The sequence below is a fragment of the Nematolebias whitei genome, chromosome 1, assembly GCF_014905685.2.
Source record: "Nematolebias whitei isolate Nwh7 chromosome 1, NemWhi1, whole genome shotgun sequence".
NCBI classification, from domain to species: domain Eukaryota; kingdom Metazoa; phylum Chordata; class Actinopteri; order Cyprinodontiformes; family Rivulidae; genus Nematolebias; species Nematolebias whitei.
Window position 1 is genome coordinate 29,232,220 of NC_056498.1, and position 16,202 is coordinate 29,248,421.

The 16,202-nt window shown below is 37.7% G+C and overlaps 3 protein-coding genes across 6 annotated transcripts in view; 2 read left to right on the plus strand and 1 right to left on the minus strand.

Annotated features, from left to right (window-relative positions):
* trmt44 (tRNA methyltransferase 44 homolog) overlaps positions 1 to 3,975 on the minus strand; it is a 31,342-nt gene extending 27,367 nt beyond the window's left edge. The window contains exons 1-2 of the mRNA XM_037681342.1: positions 3,557 to 3,975; positions 3,368 to 3,485 (exon numbers count right to left, since the gene is read on the minus strand). Coding sequence (XP_037537270.1) covers positions 3,368 to 3,485; positions 3,557 to 3,899 — 461 coding nt within the window. The 5' untranslated portion in view covers positions 3,900 to 3,975. The remainder of the gene's footprint in view (positions 1 to 3,367; positions 3,486 to 3,556) is intronic.
* gps2 (G protein pathway suppressor 2) overlaps positions 1 to 16,202 on the plus strand; it is an 831,114-nt gene that overhangs the window by 687,821 nt on the left and 127,091 nt on the right. The window lies entirely within an intron of this gene.
* tnk1 (tyrosine kinase, non-receptor, 1) overlaps positions 7,065 to 16,202 on the plus strand; it is a 26,864-nt gene continuing 17,726 nt past the window's right edge. Inside the window, exons 1-2 of the mRNA XM_037676254.1 lie at positions 7,065 to 7,244; positions 13,218 to 13,396. Coding sequence (XP_037532182.1) covers positions 13,234 to 13,396 — 163 coding nt within the window. The 5' untranslated portion in view covers positions 7,065 to 7,244; positions 13,218 to 13,233. The remainder of the gene's footprint in view (positions 7,245 to 13,217; positions 13,397 to 16,202) is intronic.

Below are 16,202 nucleotides of genomic sequence, written 5' to 3' on the forward strand. Positions count from 1 at the left end.
TAAAGACACGGTCCCAGTCTCAGTTGTGGAACAAGACGCCTAAAGCGTTAGCTGTCTTGTTAGCCGCTAAGGGCTGCGTCTTAGCGATATAAGTTGCTGATTTATTAATGTCGCCACCTCTCTCTGCTCCTCTCTTAAAGCACAGCTAAATGAGCTCTGACCCGTGGTTTGTTTCAAGGAAGCAGGCTGAAAAAACACTCGGAGCTGCAGCTTCACGGTTCATACTCCACTCCGCTGTTTCAATGCTGAAAAAGATTCGTAGTCCCGAACTTTCGTCTGGACTATTTTCAGTATTATATGCAGAAAGATTTTTTTCTTCCCCTCATCTGACAATCTACATCCAAACTATCTCCGAAAGAACGGTCACTGTTTTGTTTTTCTTCAGCAGCCGCTGCTCTTCATAGCTACCGTGTTTACTTGTGCAAAACGTCTCCGCCCACCTCCTGCAGGAGCAGAGAGTGGCTGAGGGACTGGGTTTGTGTTCAATGAGGGAGAAAGAGACAGCAGGAGGATTTTCAAGTATAAAACTATAGTTTTCTATCGAGATAGCCTCAACTTATATTATCTTCTGTGTGGGGTGCCCCAGGGTTCCGTTTTGGGCCCTCTGCTCTTTTCCTTGTTCATGTTGCCACTTGGATCTATTATAAGACAGCACAATGTCAACTTTCATTTTTATGCAGACGATTTGCTAATCTATTTACCATTAAGGCCAGGATCCAGTAACCCAGTGCTTTCTCTCTTTGATTGCATCTCTGCAATCAAACTTTGGCTGAACAAAAACTTCCTGTTTTTGAATGACAATAAAACAGAATGGATTTGGTGACAAAGATGCAACTGACCTGGGAAACTTGAACATCAACTTCAGTGACTGGAGAGAGTTAATGGTTGTTTGTCTCTATGTGTCCCTGTGATGGACTTGCGAACTGTCCAGGGTGTACCCCGCCCCTCGCACAGTGATTGCTGGACATGGGTACCGGCGACCCCCGTGACCCAAAATGGAAGAAGCGGGTAAAGAAAATGGATGGATGGAACTTCAGTGACTGTGTGAAAAACCTTGGAGTGATCTTTGATACGGCTTTACACTTTGACAAACATATCACCTCTGTTGTCCGGTCTGGATTTTTTATTTATTTACGCCTTTTAAAAAAAGGTCAAACCCTTTTTAAACCGTTGCGACTTGGAGAAGGCTCTTCATGCTTTTATCAGTTCTAGGCTCGATTATTGTAGCGCTCTGTATGTCGGTGAACCTCAGTCTTCACTGCGCCGCCTCCAGCTTGTTCAAAATGCAGCAGCTCGCCTTTTAACCAACCAACGCTCCTAGACGGGACATCACACCTGTTGTACTCTCACTACGTTGGCTTCCTGTCCGTTTTAGAATAGATTTTAAACTTTTATTATTTGTTTTTAACGCTCTGAACGGCCTCGCTCCTCCTTACATAAGAGAGTTAAGTTTCCCCGCCCGCTCCAGGTCTCTGACGTCAGACAGCTCCGGCTCTCTGTTCCAAGGACAAAATATAAACCCTGGGGTGACCGTGCCTTTTCTGCAGCCGCACCTCGACCCTGGAATAAATATGTGTTGACATTTCTGGTTCTCTTTTTGTTATTTATTGCGGGGGGGTTTTCTTTCTTGCATTTAACTTGTTATTTTAATTACTGTTTTTGTTAAGCACTTAGGTCACCATCACCGTGGTTGTGTGAAGCGCTATAGGAATAAATAGATGAAATGAAAATATTTCTCCAGTTGTAGTTTCTCTCCATTGGCTCCTGGTCAAATTGGGAGTATTAACTTTCCTGCACTTTAGCCACAGAATATGAACAAAGAATATAGATTTACTTCAATATTCTCAATGGAACCTGACAACACCAGGGACAGAAATTTGAAGTATTTAGTTTCCACGTGTTTCACTTTTTTTTTTTTTTAACTCGCACAAAGACTTGGCAATTGTCTTTACACCGGGTGTCCTTCCTGACACACCCTCAGACCACCGAGCTACCACAGCCCTCTGTGTGGAGCGGAGAGCTGCCAGGGAGCACCCAGGGGAGCAGATGGTGGGGGTTACGGGCAAACCGTTCACTCATCTTACCTTATTTAAGTTACTGTGAAGAAAACTGGGGCAATAATTACAAAACTACACTAGTGGCATTAACAATACTACAAAAAAGAGCAATAAGAATAATCCATAAGGAGAGATGTTTAGAAAGCACTGACACGCTCTTTGTAAAATCGAAATGATTAAAGTTTACTGACGTAGTGAAACGACAGACGGCTCGAATTCTTTACAAAGCCAAAAAATAAACAATTACCGGAAAACATTCAAAACCTGTTTAAGACTACGGAGCAAATGTATAAGTTAAGTGGGGAATCACAGTTTAAAATATGCAAATTTAGAACAAGTAGAAAAAAAACTTGTGTATCAGTGAGTGGAGTCAAACTGTGGAATAATTTGAAAATTAAACTAATGTCCAAATTATCATATGAACATGGTTATTGCTGGATATAATATTATTATTCAGTTATTGTTGGTGCTTTTGCTATTGGTGCTAGTTTTGTTTGTTTTTTGGTGAAGTGTAAGAAATAATAATTGTTTATCTGCTGTAGTTAATTTATATACTATATCGATGGGTTAAATATGGGTTTAGTTGTTATACATTTGGATTATAAATGTAATAAATGTAAGATTATGTAAGTGGTTAAGGAGTGGGAATAAGTTGATAAGTTTATACTTCTACCTTTGAATATGTAAAACAAAAAGTTTTGACATTATGCTTCATGCTGTATTTTTTTTTTTCTTCTTTTTTTACATATTCAAAAAATAATTAACTAAATAATTAAATGAATGTGACGTTGTGGTAGTTTTAAATGTGTTGTTTCCAGTACAGAATTGTGATACTTTTTATTCAATCTGAAAAACTCCCGAAGGATTTTCTCCAAACACAATGTGACCCTCAGACAGAGACCGGTCCATCCCAAGGACAGAACCCCCAAACCCAAACTGAGCAGTGTGTCTGCAGGTCAACCAGCTTTAAACAGAGGAGGTCAGCTTTAGGCCTGATTCCAGGTCAGCTCCTCTTCAATTCACACATTCGTGCAGGTGACCCAAACATCTCTGAGGGCCCGGCAGACAAAGATCCTAACGAGCGAGTAGTTCCAGTCTAACCTGCACGCAGATCTAAGTACACCACCAGGCCCCTCGTGCAGTTCTATAAAGCTTACACCTCCAGACATTTTGAAATGAGGAAGCCTCCCGGATGAGAAGCGACGTGTCTTCAGCTTCAGAATAGAAGTCCGGTTGTTTTTGTTTCTCCAACTTTTTATTTTATTTTATATATATATATATATAATTTTGTTCATTCAGCTGAGACTCACCATTCCTCACAGCCCTGACTGCAGAGCCTGAGCTGATGCACGTTGCCTCTCCTGAAGGACACTTTGCCCTCTGCATCCTCCTCAAAGGTAAGAAAAGTCACTTGTTGTCTGTCAAAGTCTGAAGAAGATTTAAACATGGCGTCAAACGTATAAAACTCAGCAGGTGAGGACTTTAAAGTCCAGTTTTACCTTTCAGAATCACTTCTTTCTGCTGCTTCGCTCCATAACAGTTCACTTTGGGGATGAAAGTTCTCACGCTGGACGTCCACGGTTTGTCCCGTTGGTGCGTGCGCTCAGGTGAGCCGCTGCGGAGGAACAACATCACGTGATCAAACAGCTGCTCATCTTCATCACCGTCCAGGAGGATGAGCAGGTCCTCTCTGCCCACATCCTTGCTCTCTGTCTCTTTAACCCCGCAAAGACGCTTATTAACAACGTGAGGCTTCTTGATCCACACGTCCACCGCTGACCAGAACCCGTCAGGGAGGCTCTTACATCCGCCTGCAAACTTGCTTTCGAAGAGTTTGGGCATAGCGACAAGCCGTGTTTACGGCAATTAATGCGCGTTTTACGGCTATTTCTGAGTATAAGTGCTTCAAAATAGTATTTGGTAAAAAAAAATCTAATCAAAATGAGTTTTATTACTCGTTATTCGCTCTTTCATTTAAAAAAAAAAAAAGCTACATTTACGCTTCTAAAGAAAAACGCGACTGAAAATTGTCGCTTGATGATGACGTATGATGTGCGTCTTAAATGTAATTTATCAGCAGAGGGCGCTGTTTACCACAATGTGGCAGGCATCGTGTCAGTAATAAGATTTTAAAGGATCATATTATTTAACTTGTTTGTTTGATTTTCACGTGAGCAGAAACTTCATTTGAGTTTTAAAATTCATATATATATTTTTTTTACATTTTGTTTTGCCCATATGTCACCAGCTCATTAACCTTTTTATTCTAGACTTTTGATTGATGTTCAACAGTTTATATTCCCTCCGGTTGGAAAAACAAATACAATATATATAATTTTCTTAACTTATTAGACACCACAACCACAGATTCAACATGAAATGATTGGGACAAAAATTTGCAAAGAAGTAACACCACAAACAATGAGCTAAAATATTTGTTTTGCTCAATGTACGGTTCCTTTTAAACAATTAAATTAAATGAGTCTTTAGGGTGCTAATTAGTAGTTAATACTCATTGTCTATTGTCAAATACAAATTTTCTAATATAGATTAACAAAGATTAGTATTTCTTGCCTATAACCAAATCCAAAATAGGCAATGATTCTGCAGCTGACGGTAAAACTTTGAGAAAGCAAATGGAGTAAAGCCAAAAAAAAAACAAAAAAAAGGATAGAACCTGACACACGTTCATCATCACGTTCATACCTGCATTTTGACATTCTTCTTCACCTAAAGTTTTTCTCACACTTGAAACTGCACGTTTCACACGCTGTAAGCTAATACTGGAGTACAACAAGTCAGATAACTCGGGTCCCTCCTAATTGGCCTCAAACTTTTTTTTTTTTTACATCTAATTCTGATCCTTTCACCTGGCTGTTATGTGTGTTTATTGTGAAAAGTACTGTTAATCAGAGCCACAGAATGCTTCCTCAGCACTTCATGCTGCCTCTGCGGTTGTTTTAGTTCTGAAAAGAAGTGACATTTATCCTCGGGGGGACACTCCTTAATGAACTGCAGCTCTCTTGGAGTCCTTTGTGTCCTTCTGAATATAATTTTTAAGCAAGAAAGCAAAGCAGGGAGGAGTAGGATGGAAATATAGTGTACCAGGAAGTACAAGTTTAAGACAGGTCCGCCACTGTTCTGCCTGGTTTGCATTGCTGGGCTGTAAAAAATATCCCGCCAAACTTGTTGGACAGCAAGCAGCAGGTAGAGATAAACTCCAAACCATTTGCACTCCCTTTGACTCGGTGCTCGTGACAAGTTTTGCATGAGTTCCTCTGGGGGTGATTGTATCTTGTACTAGTGTATTTTAAATCTGTCACATTTGATCACATTAATATAAAATGTATTGTTGCAGTTAAAGCCAGGCTAAGTGATTAATACACTATAATGAATTATAAAAAATCTGTTTGTTTGTATTGTTACCTTTTTGTCAGTATTGACGTTTTTTTGTAAGTTACATTTTGTAACGCTGAAATTTAGCTGTAACATTTTCTAGCCCAAGTTCACTAAGAATGCCTGAACTGTTTTAGCTAGCTGGTTTTAGCTGATGCACATAACCCTTTGAAACTCCATAAACTCACCAGGATGGGCTAGAATTAGCCAACTCTTCAGATAACCCATATTAAACCCGTGTCAGTGTGCTGTAACAGCTTTAAATTTAGATGAAATTGTGCTTTAGCCATTTTTCAGCCCTAACGCTAACAGTAAGCTTTTTTTTATAAACACAAAATTATTTGATAACAAACAATTTGACAGATTTCTGCTCAGTGTTTACATGTGATGAATTGTGTAAAATATTAGATATTTACCCTAACCTATTAACCTTTTTTCATATTTATTTATAACCTTTATTTGTTTATTTTTTCTAAGGATTATTGTGCTACACTTCACTTAGACCTGTCTAAAGCTTTTGACACTGTCAGCCATGACGTCTTCTGTCATAAGCTCTCAGAAATTGGTTTCTCAGATCACACTATTGATTGAAGGCAATGTGTTCAACATAATGGTACTTCTTCCAGTTATCTGTTAACAATGGTGTACCACAAGGCTCAGTCTTAGGACCCACCATATTCGCAATCTACATAAAAAATGTAGGTCAGTTCATTCTTGATGCATCCCTATGCCGACGACACAGTTGTTCATTAATTTAAAAAGAAGCTTAAATTACCAGAAGGAAGTGGAGAGAGCATATTTTAGCTGAATTAGGCTGGAAAAGTTGAAATGAGTGGAAAAAAAATGTGGATGGAATTGACTTAAAAAGCTTAAATTAGCATAAAACAGCTAAATAGTAGCTGAAATAGCAGAAAAAGCTGAAGCTAGCAGAAAGAAGCATAAGAAGCTGAACTTAGCTGAAAGAATTTGAAGGAAGCCCAAAAGAGCTGAACAAAACAGTTGAAATTTGCTGAATGTAGCTTAAAAAAAAGCACAAAGAAGCTGAAGTAGAACAACATGTGAAAGGAGCAGTAAAAGGCTGTAAACAGACCTAAATATTTGAAGGAGGTAAAATGAGCTCAATTCATTGTCTTTGAGAAAACAAGTGGCAGAAAAGGCTAAATATTCCAAAAAGCTAAAGTTGCACCAATACCAAATATAGCAGGATTGAAAGAGCTGAACGTTTTTATGATTTGTTGAAATAGTACAAAAATTGTGGAACGAGAAAGATGTCAAATAACTTATATAAGAAGTAACTGGAATAATAATAAACAGGATCACAATAGTGTGAATGCTTAATAACGTGTTGTTCGCATTACGGCCCGTGATACATTTCCCCCCATGTCCCCTCCGGGGCTCCGTACAGTGTGTTCAGGTGTTTTTCGGTCCTCAGGTGTTTTCATGACAGTCTGGAGGTTCTTCTTGTTCGAAGCTCAGGTGAGAAAAGAAAAGTCCGGAAGAGGTGGGGTCAGGTAAGGAATCTGGAAAGAGGTGGAGGAAACAACTAAAAACACTCGCAGGAACACTCTGTCCGAAACTTTAAACATTAAACTCTTCCACTTTCGTCGTCCGGACCGAACCGAGCCCGGATTGGATCTCACGGTGACCCGTTTCCTGGACTTTGTAGGAATTTGATCCGGGATTTGGGAGTTCTCCGCCGACGTGTCTGGAGGTTTCGATGCCCGACATGAAGCACCTGTTTCGAGGTGGTTGAGGGAAACTCCGGAGCGGACAGAGCCATTTTGATTCAAGGTAAAGATCAAGTTGTCTGATGGATAAATGGAATGAACCAAAACTTTTTTTTTTTAAAGTCATCTTTATTTTTCTCTCATTACCTAAACTACTATATTAGAAATGAACTCCTTCTCCAAAAAAAAAAAAAAAAAAAAGCCACATCTTATGTCATATATTCCAATTTCTGGCTCCTTTTTCTACATTTTCATAATCAGGTGCTTTGATTTCACTTGAACTGCTCATATTTGCTGTGACTCCAATAATCTAATCTATAATCCACATGTACTTTACCTTTTAATCATCTCTATATTGATATGAGTATGAAATAATAAAACATATGGGTTAAATGATGTGCTCATTGAAGGGTCGTGTTGTGTTTAATGTCATATAAAGGTTGTATTTTGATTTGCTCAAACAAAAGATGGATGGACTTTGAGAGTCGAGACCGTGCAGCGAACTGAGAAGCACGCCAGAATAAAGCGTGCATGGCTTGGACCAGTCTTCTGCATCCATGAGATGACTGGGCTCTTCGTCACCGTCAGCCCGGGGAGGATTTTCTTTTCTTTTTTCAGTAGCTGAACAGGTTAAACATTCATCACTCTGCACACAAAACGACTCGGATCGCAGGCCTCTTTGTTTACCTGCGTCATATTTTTCCAAGTCAAACTCTTGAGAGGATCCGTTCACCTCATCGTCACTCGGCTTCAGTGCTGGAGTTGCCCCTAAATAAGCTGCACGCCCGGGCTTGTGGAGCCTCTGATAAGCTGGTGTTTATAGTTTAGGAGTGTGAGGCTGAGATTTAATCAGTCGAAACGATATTTAGCAGTTTTACTTTCTGTTATGCAGGAAAGAGGGAATTGTTTGCACTTTAAGCAGTGCTAATCCCTGTTTATTAATATTTACTGTAAATATACTATTAAAACCACCACAGGGTGAGCTGAACTTCACACTGCTGTTAGTCTCGGTGTTAGTTTCAGGAGTTACATAAATGACAGGATCCGGTCTGACTGGTGGCGTCAAACCATCAACAAGCTCGTTTTTTCACCTCCCAGTTTTCGCTGTGCTGCAGAGATCCCTGCCAATGAAAGTGAGTCAAAGTCCCGCGCAGTGCGAGGATTTTAATCTAAATACCAATGGCTCAAAAGAAAAGGAAACTCTTCTGTTTGCGGTTTAATTCACCATCTTTTTACCTTTTTTGTTCTGTAAGTGATTATACTTTAATTTGTGCACCTTTTTTTGGAAAAGATGAAACTATACAAGTAACTGGTTTAAAATTCTGTCTTGTAGCTTTAGCTAACCGTGAATCCACATTTACATATTTCTGCTGTAAAATGTCCCAACGCAGCTGAATACACCCGCCGTTAACAAGCTTTATGCAGTTTTATAGAAACTTCCTGCGAAAATGCAATGTGAATGCGTATTGCTGAAGAACTTGCTGAAAAGCAGCTGAAATTAGCTAAAAACGTGCTGAACCGTAGCTGAAAAGGAAGAACAAGCCTAAGTTAGCATAAGAAGCATAAAGAACACATATTTGCTGAATTAGGTTTAAATAAACAGCAATGAGCACAAAAATGTGTAAATTAGCTTTAAAAAAAAAGGCTGACATTAGCAAAAGATAGCTGAAACGTAGCTGAAAAGGCAGGAAGAGGCTTAAACTACCAGAAGGAAGTGGAAGGATCTGAAATGAGCTGAAAGAATGTGGACTTAGCTGAAAATGCTAAATTTAGCACAAAAACAGCTAAATAGTAGCTGAAATAGTTGACGAAGCTGTAACTAGCTGAAATAAACTGAAAGTAACGGAACAAGCTGAAATTAGCAAAAAGGAGATGATTCGTCTGAAAGTAGTAGGAATTACCATTAAAAACTTGAACTTTTCTGAAAACGGCTAAAGTTAGCTAGAAAATGCTAAGACAGTAGCTGACAAGGTAGAATTAAAATGGTAGAAGAAAGCATAAAGAAGACAGGTTTGCCAAGTTAGGCTGAAAAAAGCAGACATGAGTACAAAAAGTGGAAATTATCTAAAAAAAAAAAAAAGCAGAAATTTGCAAAAAAAAACGGCTGAATAGTTGTTTAAAAAAAGGCAGAAAGAAGCTCCAGTTACCATAAGTGGAGAGAGTACAATTGTGCTCAATTAGGCTTAAAGAAATATGTAAAATTTTACACTATACAACACAACTAGACGGAGCGAAAACCTCTTAACAGTTGTGTTTGCTAAAATGGCTAACTGTTAGCTTTAGAGTTACATGTTCGCTACATTAAAAATAAATGAGCAAAAGTTGCAATTTTACACGAATTATGAATAAATGTGTAACATTTTACACAATTCAGCACAGCTAAACTCTGGACAAAAATGTTTAACAATGTTTGCTTTAATAAATTAATGTTGTGTTTGCTAAAACGGCCAACTGTTAGCTTTATGGGTAAAATGCGTTTGCTTAATGAGAGGTAAGTTTAGCTAATTGAGAAGACTTCAGCACAATATAAAAACAGTTTTAACCAAATTATGAAATCATTTGACAATATTTCAAACTTTTTGGTACAGCTAAACACTGAACAGAAACCTCCTAAATGGTTTAATTAAATAATTTTTGTTTTTGCTAATAGAGCTAACTGTTAGCTTCAGGGCTAAAACATTTTGGCTAAATGTGAGGTAACAATTTAGCTAACTCAAAATAGTTTATCAAGAGATAAATAGTTTTATTCAATTTTTAGATAAATCAAGTACTATAATATAATATAAGGAAAAGCCAAATAATGAGCAGAAACTTTTCTGTTATTTCTTTTTTGTTGGTTTGTTTTTAGCAAAACAGCTAACTTAGCGTTGGGGCTAAATGCTTATCCGTTTAGCTAGGTCAAAATAGCAAACGGCAAAGACAATTTTTTTTCCAAATTATGCATGAATTTTGTAATTTTTTAATGATTAGGTACAGCTAAATGTTGAAATGAAGCCTTAACTTGTGTTTAAAATAAAATTGTTTGGTGTTCGTTAAAGCAATTGTTTAGGGCTCAACCGTTTTTGGTTTAATGTTAGTCTGTTTTTAGTACAATGTTCCAACGTTTTCATCCGAACATCATTGTTACAGCACACTAAGCTTTATTAAGACGGGTTTTCTTTTTGTTTGGTCTCCATGGCAACCTTACAAAGCTAGACTGAGGGGTGAAGTTGCTCCTGAAGTCTTTACTGATATAACACTCTTCCCTCATTTTTATAGCCTCGTTTTATCAAGTTTACAGCGGTCAAGTGAGGTTCTGTGTAATTGTTATGACAGTATCTTACCTGTCGTAGATAGCTCTTTGAACGACCTCAGGTTGGAGAAACGAAAACCGTGTTTAAGAAATTTCTTCCCAACATCGTGGTTCTTGTTAAGGAGAGTGGACAGCCCATTGTTTCAATTTTTTAAACACTACCGTACTTGCCGCCATATAAGTCGCATCAATCCAAAAATGTCTAATAAAGTGGAAAAAAATATAAATAAGTTGCTTCACCATATAAGTCGCATCTACTATGCATCACCGATGCATACACGTCTGACTGAATGATGGACAACATTTAGATGATTTGGCTGAAAAATTGTAAATAACTCCCATTTGTCTATAACTCTGACATAAACGTATTTATTTTAGTTTTTCTGTATTTACACAATCATGGACTGCAGCTGCCACAATATGACAAAAGTTTTAATTGATACCTACGTATTACTCAAAATTAGTACGCAATAGTCATAACTTGTGACTAATACATGGCACAGTTTTTCATAACTAGTTTCATGTTTAGACTCGACAACAAAAGTTTTACACGTAGTTTCACTTCACATTGTTGTAGTAATTGCTTACGTGACGCAGTTGGGTCAGAGTAAGAGGCTTTTAGGTCATTATAGACATTTTCAACAAATCTAAAAATCACAATAATGAGTGAAAGACGGTCACATTAGCCTGCCAGCTTGGCCCAGACTGTATTCTGGTCTTTTTCTACCAATGTCGTGTACTGCTTCTGTACTTTTACTGGCCCATGTGACAAGTTTGTAGGACACTAGATATTAAATATAAAATTACAGTTAAATAAAACTTCCCTGACTTGCTATTAGGCCCACTATAAAGTAACTGCACAATTTGAACAGTTCCGTAGTAAACTCTGACCTGCTTGACAAGCTAATGGCTAGTCTGAGGTGGGCCAACGCTGGAGTGGAGAGCTGCCTTCTTAAAACAACTCCAATCTTAAAATTTTCACAGCTGTTTGTGTGAATGCTGATTCATATTCAAACCTCCACATTCATGACAAATTTGCATTGTATGGTTGTGCGAATGCTTATGAAGCATTGAAGCTTATCACTTATGAGGTATATCAAAACGTTCAGCTGTTTCAGGACAATCCTGCTATGACTTTTGGTATTGTTGCAACTTTAGCTTTTTGAAATATTTAGCCTTTTTTGCCACTTTTTTTTTTTTTGATTGTGGAAAATGAATTTAGCTCATTTTACATCCTTCAAATCTTTAGATGTGTTTACAAACTTTTGCTGCTCCTTTCACATTTTGTTCTGGTTCAGTTTCTTTCAGCTTCCTTGTGCAAATTTTAACTTTTTTTTTCACCTACTTTCAGCTAATTTCAGCTGTTTTATGCTCCTTTCAGCTTTATTCTGCTAACTGCAACATTTTTGTGCTTTTTCTAACGTGTTTCTGCTAATTTCAGCTTGTTATGCTCCTTTCAGTTTATTTCTGCTAGTTTCAGTTGTTCTGCTATTTCAGCTACTATTTAGCTGTTTTATGATAATTTTAGCTTCCACATTTTTTGCATTCATTTCAACTTTTGTCAGTCTTATTCAGCAAAAATCTGCACTCTATACTTCTGAAAATTTAAGGTTCTTTCTGCCTTTTCAGCTTTTTTAATTTTTTGCTAATTTCAGCTTTTTTCAGATAATTTCCACTTTTTTGTGCTCATTTCAGCTTCTTTCAGCCTAATTGCGCAAACGGGTTATTTCTGCTTTCTTCTGCTAATTTAAGCTTGTTCTACCTTTTCAGCTACCTTTTTAGCATTTTAAGCTAATTTCAGCTGTTTTCAGCTAAATTCAATTTTTTTTACGGTCATTTCTGCTATTTTCAACCTAATTAACTTGTTTCTGCTAATTTCAGCTTGTTATGCTCCCTTTGACATTTTTCTGCTAGTTTAAGCTTTTTCAGCTAGTATTTAGCTGTTATGTTCATTTTAGCCTTTTCAGCTAATTCCACATTTTTAGCTAATTTCAGTGCTTTCTGCTTCTTTCTGGTTGTTTAAGCTATTTTCTTACCTTTTCAGCTACTTTTCAGCTGTTTTTTTTTTCTAATTTCAGCCTTTTTAGCCAATTGCCCAATTTTTGTGCTCATTTCTGCTTATTTTAACCTAATTCAGCAAATCTGTGTTATTTCTGCTTTCTTCTGTTAATTTAGGCCTGTTCAATTTCAGCTACATTTCATCAAGTTTTTAACTACTAGTAATTTCAGCTATTTTTCTGCAAATTCTTCAGCAATAAGCATTCACACTGCATTTTCACAGGAAATGCAATTTCTCTAGTTTAACTAGAATTCTATGGCCCGTTGCAGTTTTAATAGCAACTATGGTAGCTCTATGCTGTATGTGTATATGCTGTAGCACTTCCAGGGCTACACTTTATTGCTGGAGTAACTGTGTAATGTAAACTGACTGATGGTTAATAAAATAGTGTTCACATTATTGGCTGTGGATATTTTTACAGTTCAGTTTTAAGTTAGCAGCCTCCATTTGGGCTAGCTATTAGCTCGGTTAAATCAAACCTTGTTTCCACAACCTGTAGTTGTTCAAATAGCTACCTACAACAAGTAGGATCATTTATACTCTTTCCATGGAACCTCACTTTAAGAGATCCAAACTCACCTCAAATGTCATTTGAATGCTCAGTCTTTGTTCAGTTTATTGAGTAAAGGTGCACAGAACAGTCACAAAAATGTCCTAATGTTTTTAAAACCCCTTCATGCCTGCAGGCTTGTGGACTGGGTCATGCTGATGGACCAGGACACTCAGTGGCTGTACCAGCTCCTGGCTGAGGTCCAGTTGGAGAAGTTCTACATACGCATCCGAGATGGCCTCAACATTACCCGCATTGATCACTTCCATTACGTCAAGGAGTCGGACCTGGAGCAGATAGGAATCAGCAAGCCTGGTGAGCCTTGGAATCATACTGGGTGGAAATCTGTACGAACAGCAGTCAGGAAATTTTTACTCAAAACTTCATCTCAGAAATGGAGGACTTGGAAAGGTTCTGGTCACTAAAGCATCATCTTCTTGAAAACCTAAGTAGTGTTTGTCTTTCAAAGACCACAATCAATATAAGACTCACATTATTGACTAAAGTGTTTGACTAAAGAGGCCTCTTTTTTTCAGGTTTCATCTTACTGGTTTTGGTCAGCACAGACTGATCAGTGTGAAAGGCTAAAAACACAACAGCAATGCTTACACCAAGTTAACATGTTTATAAACTCCTTTTCATTTGCATTTTCATTCTTTCCGTCATAAGAACCTGTTACATTTTGAGTTTTTCGTTTTAAATCAATCATCTAGCAAAGTAAAGTCAGATCCTCTGGATGGATTCTTCTTGTTGAAACGTTTCATCTTTTATCAAAAAAGACTTTGTCAGTCTGAGGAGCTGCAAGCAGACCTCTTTTTTTGACCTCTGATCTGCAGATGAGTGTAGACCACAGACTCTTGGCCTGATGATGTTGCTATTCTGTGCTGGGCCATCCTTTTGGTCAGTGGCTGTTTAATTTCCCCAATTTAGTCATTAGTCACCTTCTCATAGAGGATCAACCAGTTTGTTGTTGACATCCGGAACTAGCTGTTCACATGTAAAAGGAGGACCAATTGGTCGTTAATGCCTCGATGGCTGCTTGCTATTCACAGAGGGCTGAGTAATACTAGCAATAACAGCACTGTAAGAGGAGGACAGTCGAATATGGCAGCCTCGCCTGTTTAATGATGGACAGTTTCTTTTCACAAAGATGGCCTCCTTTACTCCTCTCTCAAACCATTGTTCCTCTCTATCCAGGATGTGCACATCTTCATCCCTGAAAGAGTGACCGCTGGCCTGGAGATGAGTGTAGACCGCAGAGTCTTGGCCTGATGATGTTGCTCTTCTGTGCTGGGCCATCCTTTTGGCCAGTGGCTGTTTAGTTTCCTCGATTTAGTCATTAGTCGCTTAAACTTTACCAAAATCATTCAGGTCTTCCAAACTGAAAAGATAAATTTGTGTTTTGTCATCACAAAACAGACAACCAATAAAACATTTTTAAATTGCATCACTTCTAGCTAGCTAGCTAAAGTATCAGCTAACTAAAGTGCAAATTAGTCAGCCAATATCTTTGCTACTAGCTAACTCATACCCTTGCTACTAGCTAACTTATTTATTTGCTACTAGCTAACTCATATCTTTGCTACTAGCTAACTCATATCTTTGCTACTAGCTAACTTATATCTTTGCTACTAGCTAACTTATATATTTGCTACTAGCTAACATATATTTGCTACTAGCTAACTGAGGTCAGCAGACCAGATGCTTCTCTCAGTCCCAGAAACCCGTCGTAAGCTCAGGGGTGACAGGGCTTTCTCTGTTGCAGGTCCACGACTGTGGAATGAGTTGCCACTGAATGTCCGGCAGGCTCCCACACTCTCAGTCTTTAAGTCTCGCTTGAAGACCCACTTCTATTCGCTTGCCTTTAACACGGTGTGATTTGTTTTGGCCCGGTCTGTTCTCTACTCTGTTGGCCATTTTAGTTAGCTTCTGCTGCTATTTGTATCTGTATTTCTATTTTATGTTTTCCTGTCTGCTGTGCATGTTTGTGTTCTTTTGTACAGCACTTTGGTTGGCCTTGTTGCTGTTTTAAGTGCTATATAAATAAATTGGTATGGTATGGTATGGTATATATTTGCTACTAGCTAACTCATATCTTTGCTACTAGCTAACTTATATATTTGCTACTAGCTAACTCATATCTTTGCTACTAGCTAACTCATACCTTTGCTACTAGCTAACTTATATATTTGCTACTAGCTAACTTATATATTTGCTACTAGCTAACTCATATCTTTACTACTACCTAGTTCACACCTTTGCTACTCGCTAACTTGTACTTTTTTCATTAATTCGTTCAAACTTTATTTAGACAGGTAAATCCCGTTGAGGACTCATTTACAAGAGAGACCTGATTTCAACAACAATGGACAACAGCGACAACAATAGACAGTTATAAAAAGGAATACAGATTTTATTTTTTTTACAAATAAGATGGCAAAGAGTAACAAAACAGCTAGATTATAAGGCAAATGTAGAAAACTTTGTTAGTAGCTAACTAATTTCGTCACTAATAGCTAAAAGCATTTCTTCACTAATAGCATTTCTTTGCTACTAACGTCTCAGAGACACAACTTGTTCCTATTTTTATAACTAAATTCACAAATAATATCATAGATAAGGATTGTGATGGACATGAATTAATGTTTCAGCATCAACAAGGTAAAGAGGTGAAAACAATATAGAAGATGATGACTCCCTTTTTGAAAAACACAACTTTCAGATTCTGTTAATCTGCGACTACAACCAGTTTTGTTTTTTTTTCAGCCTGACACTTCTGTTTCACTTGTCCATTTTTTAAATATTTTTAAGTAACAAACTTCAAAGTGCATACTGTCATGGTTAGTATGGAACACCAAAATGCTCAAAATTAAATAAATAAAGCATTATGAAATGCGTATCTACGCTCATTATTATGAAAATGTTTCATTTTTATTCTTTTATTTCATAATTGTGTTTTCCATGATGGCTTATTTATTTCATAATGACTCTTCAGCAGAATGACTTCAGCTGTCAATCAACGTCAGTGGGCTGGACCTGCACATCCATCCGTTTTCCTGCTCACTGGTACAGCTAGCATAGCAGCTAATAGCGACTTGCTAGGTTAGCAGTCATGAAGGAG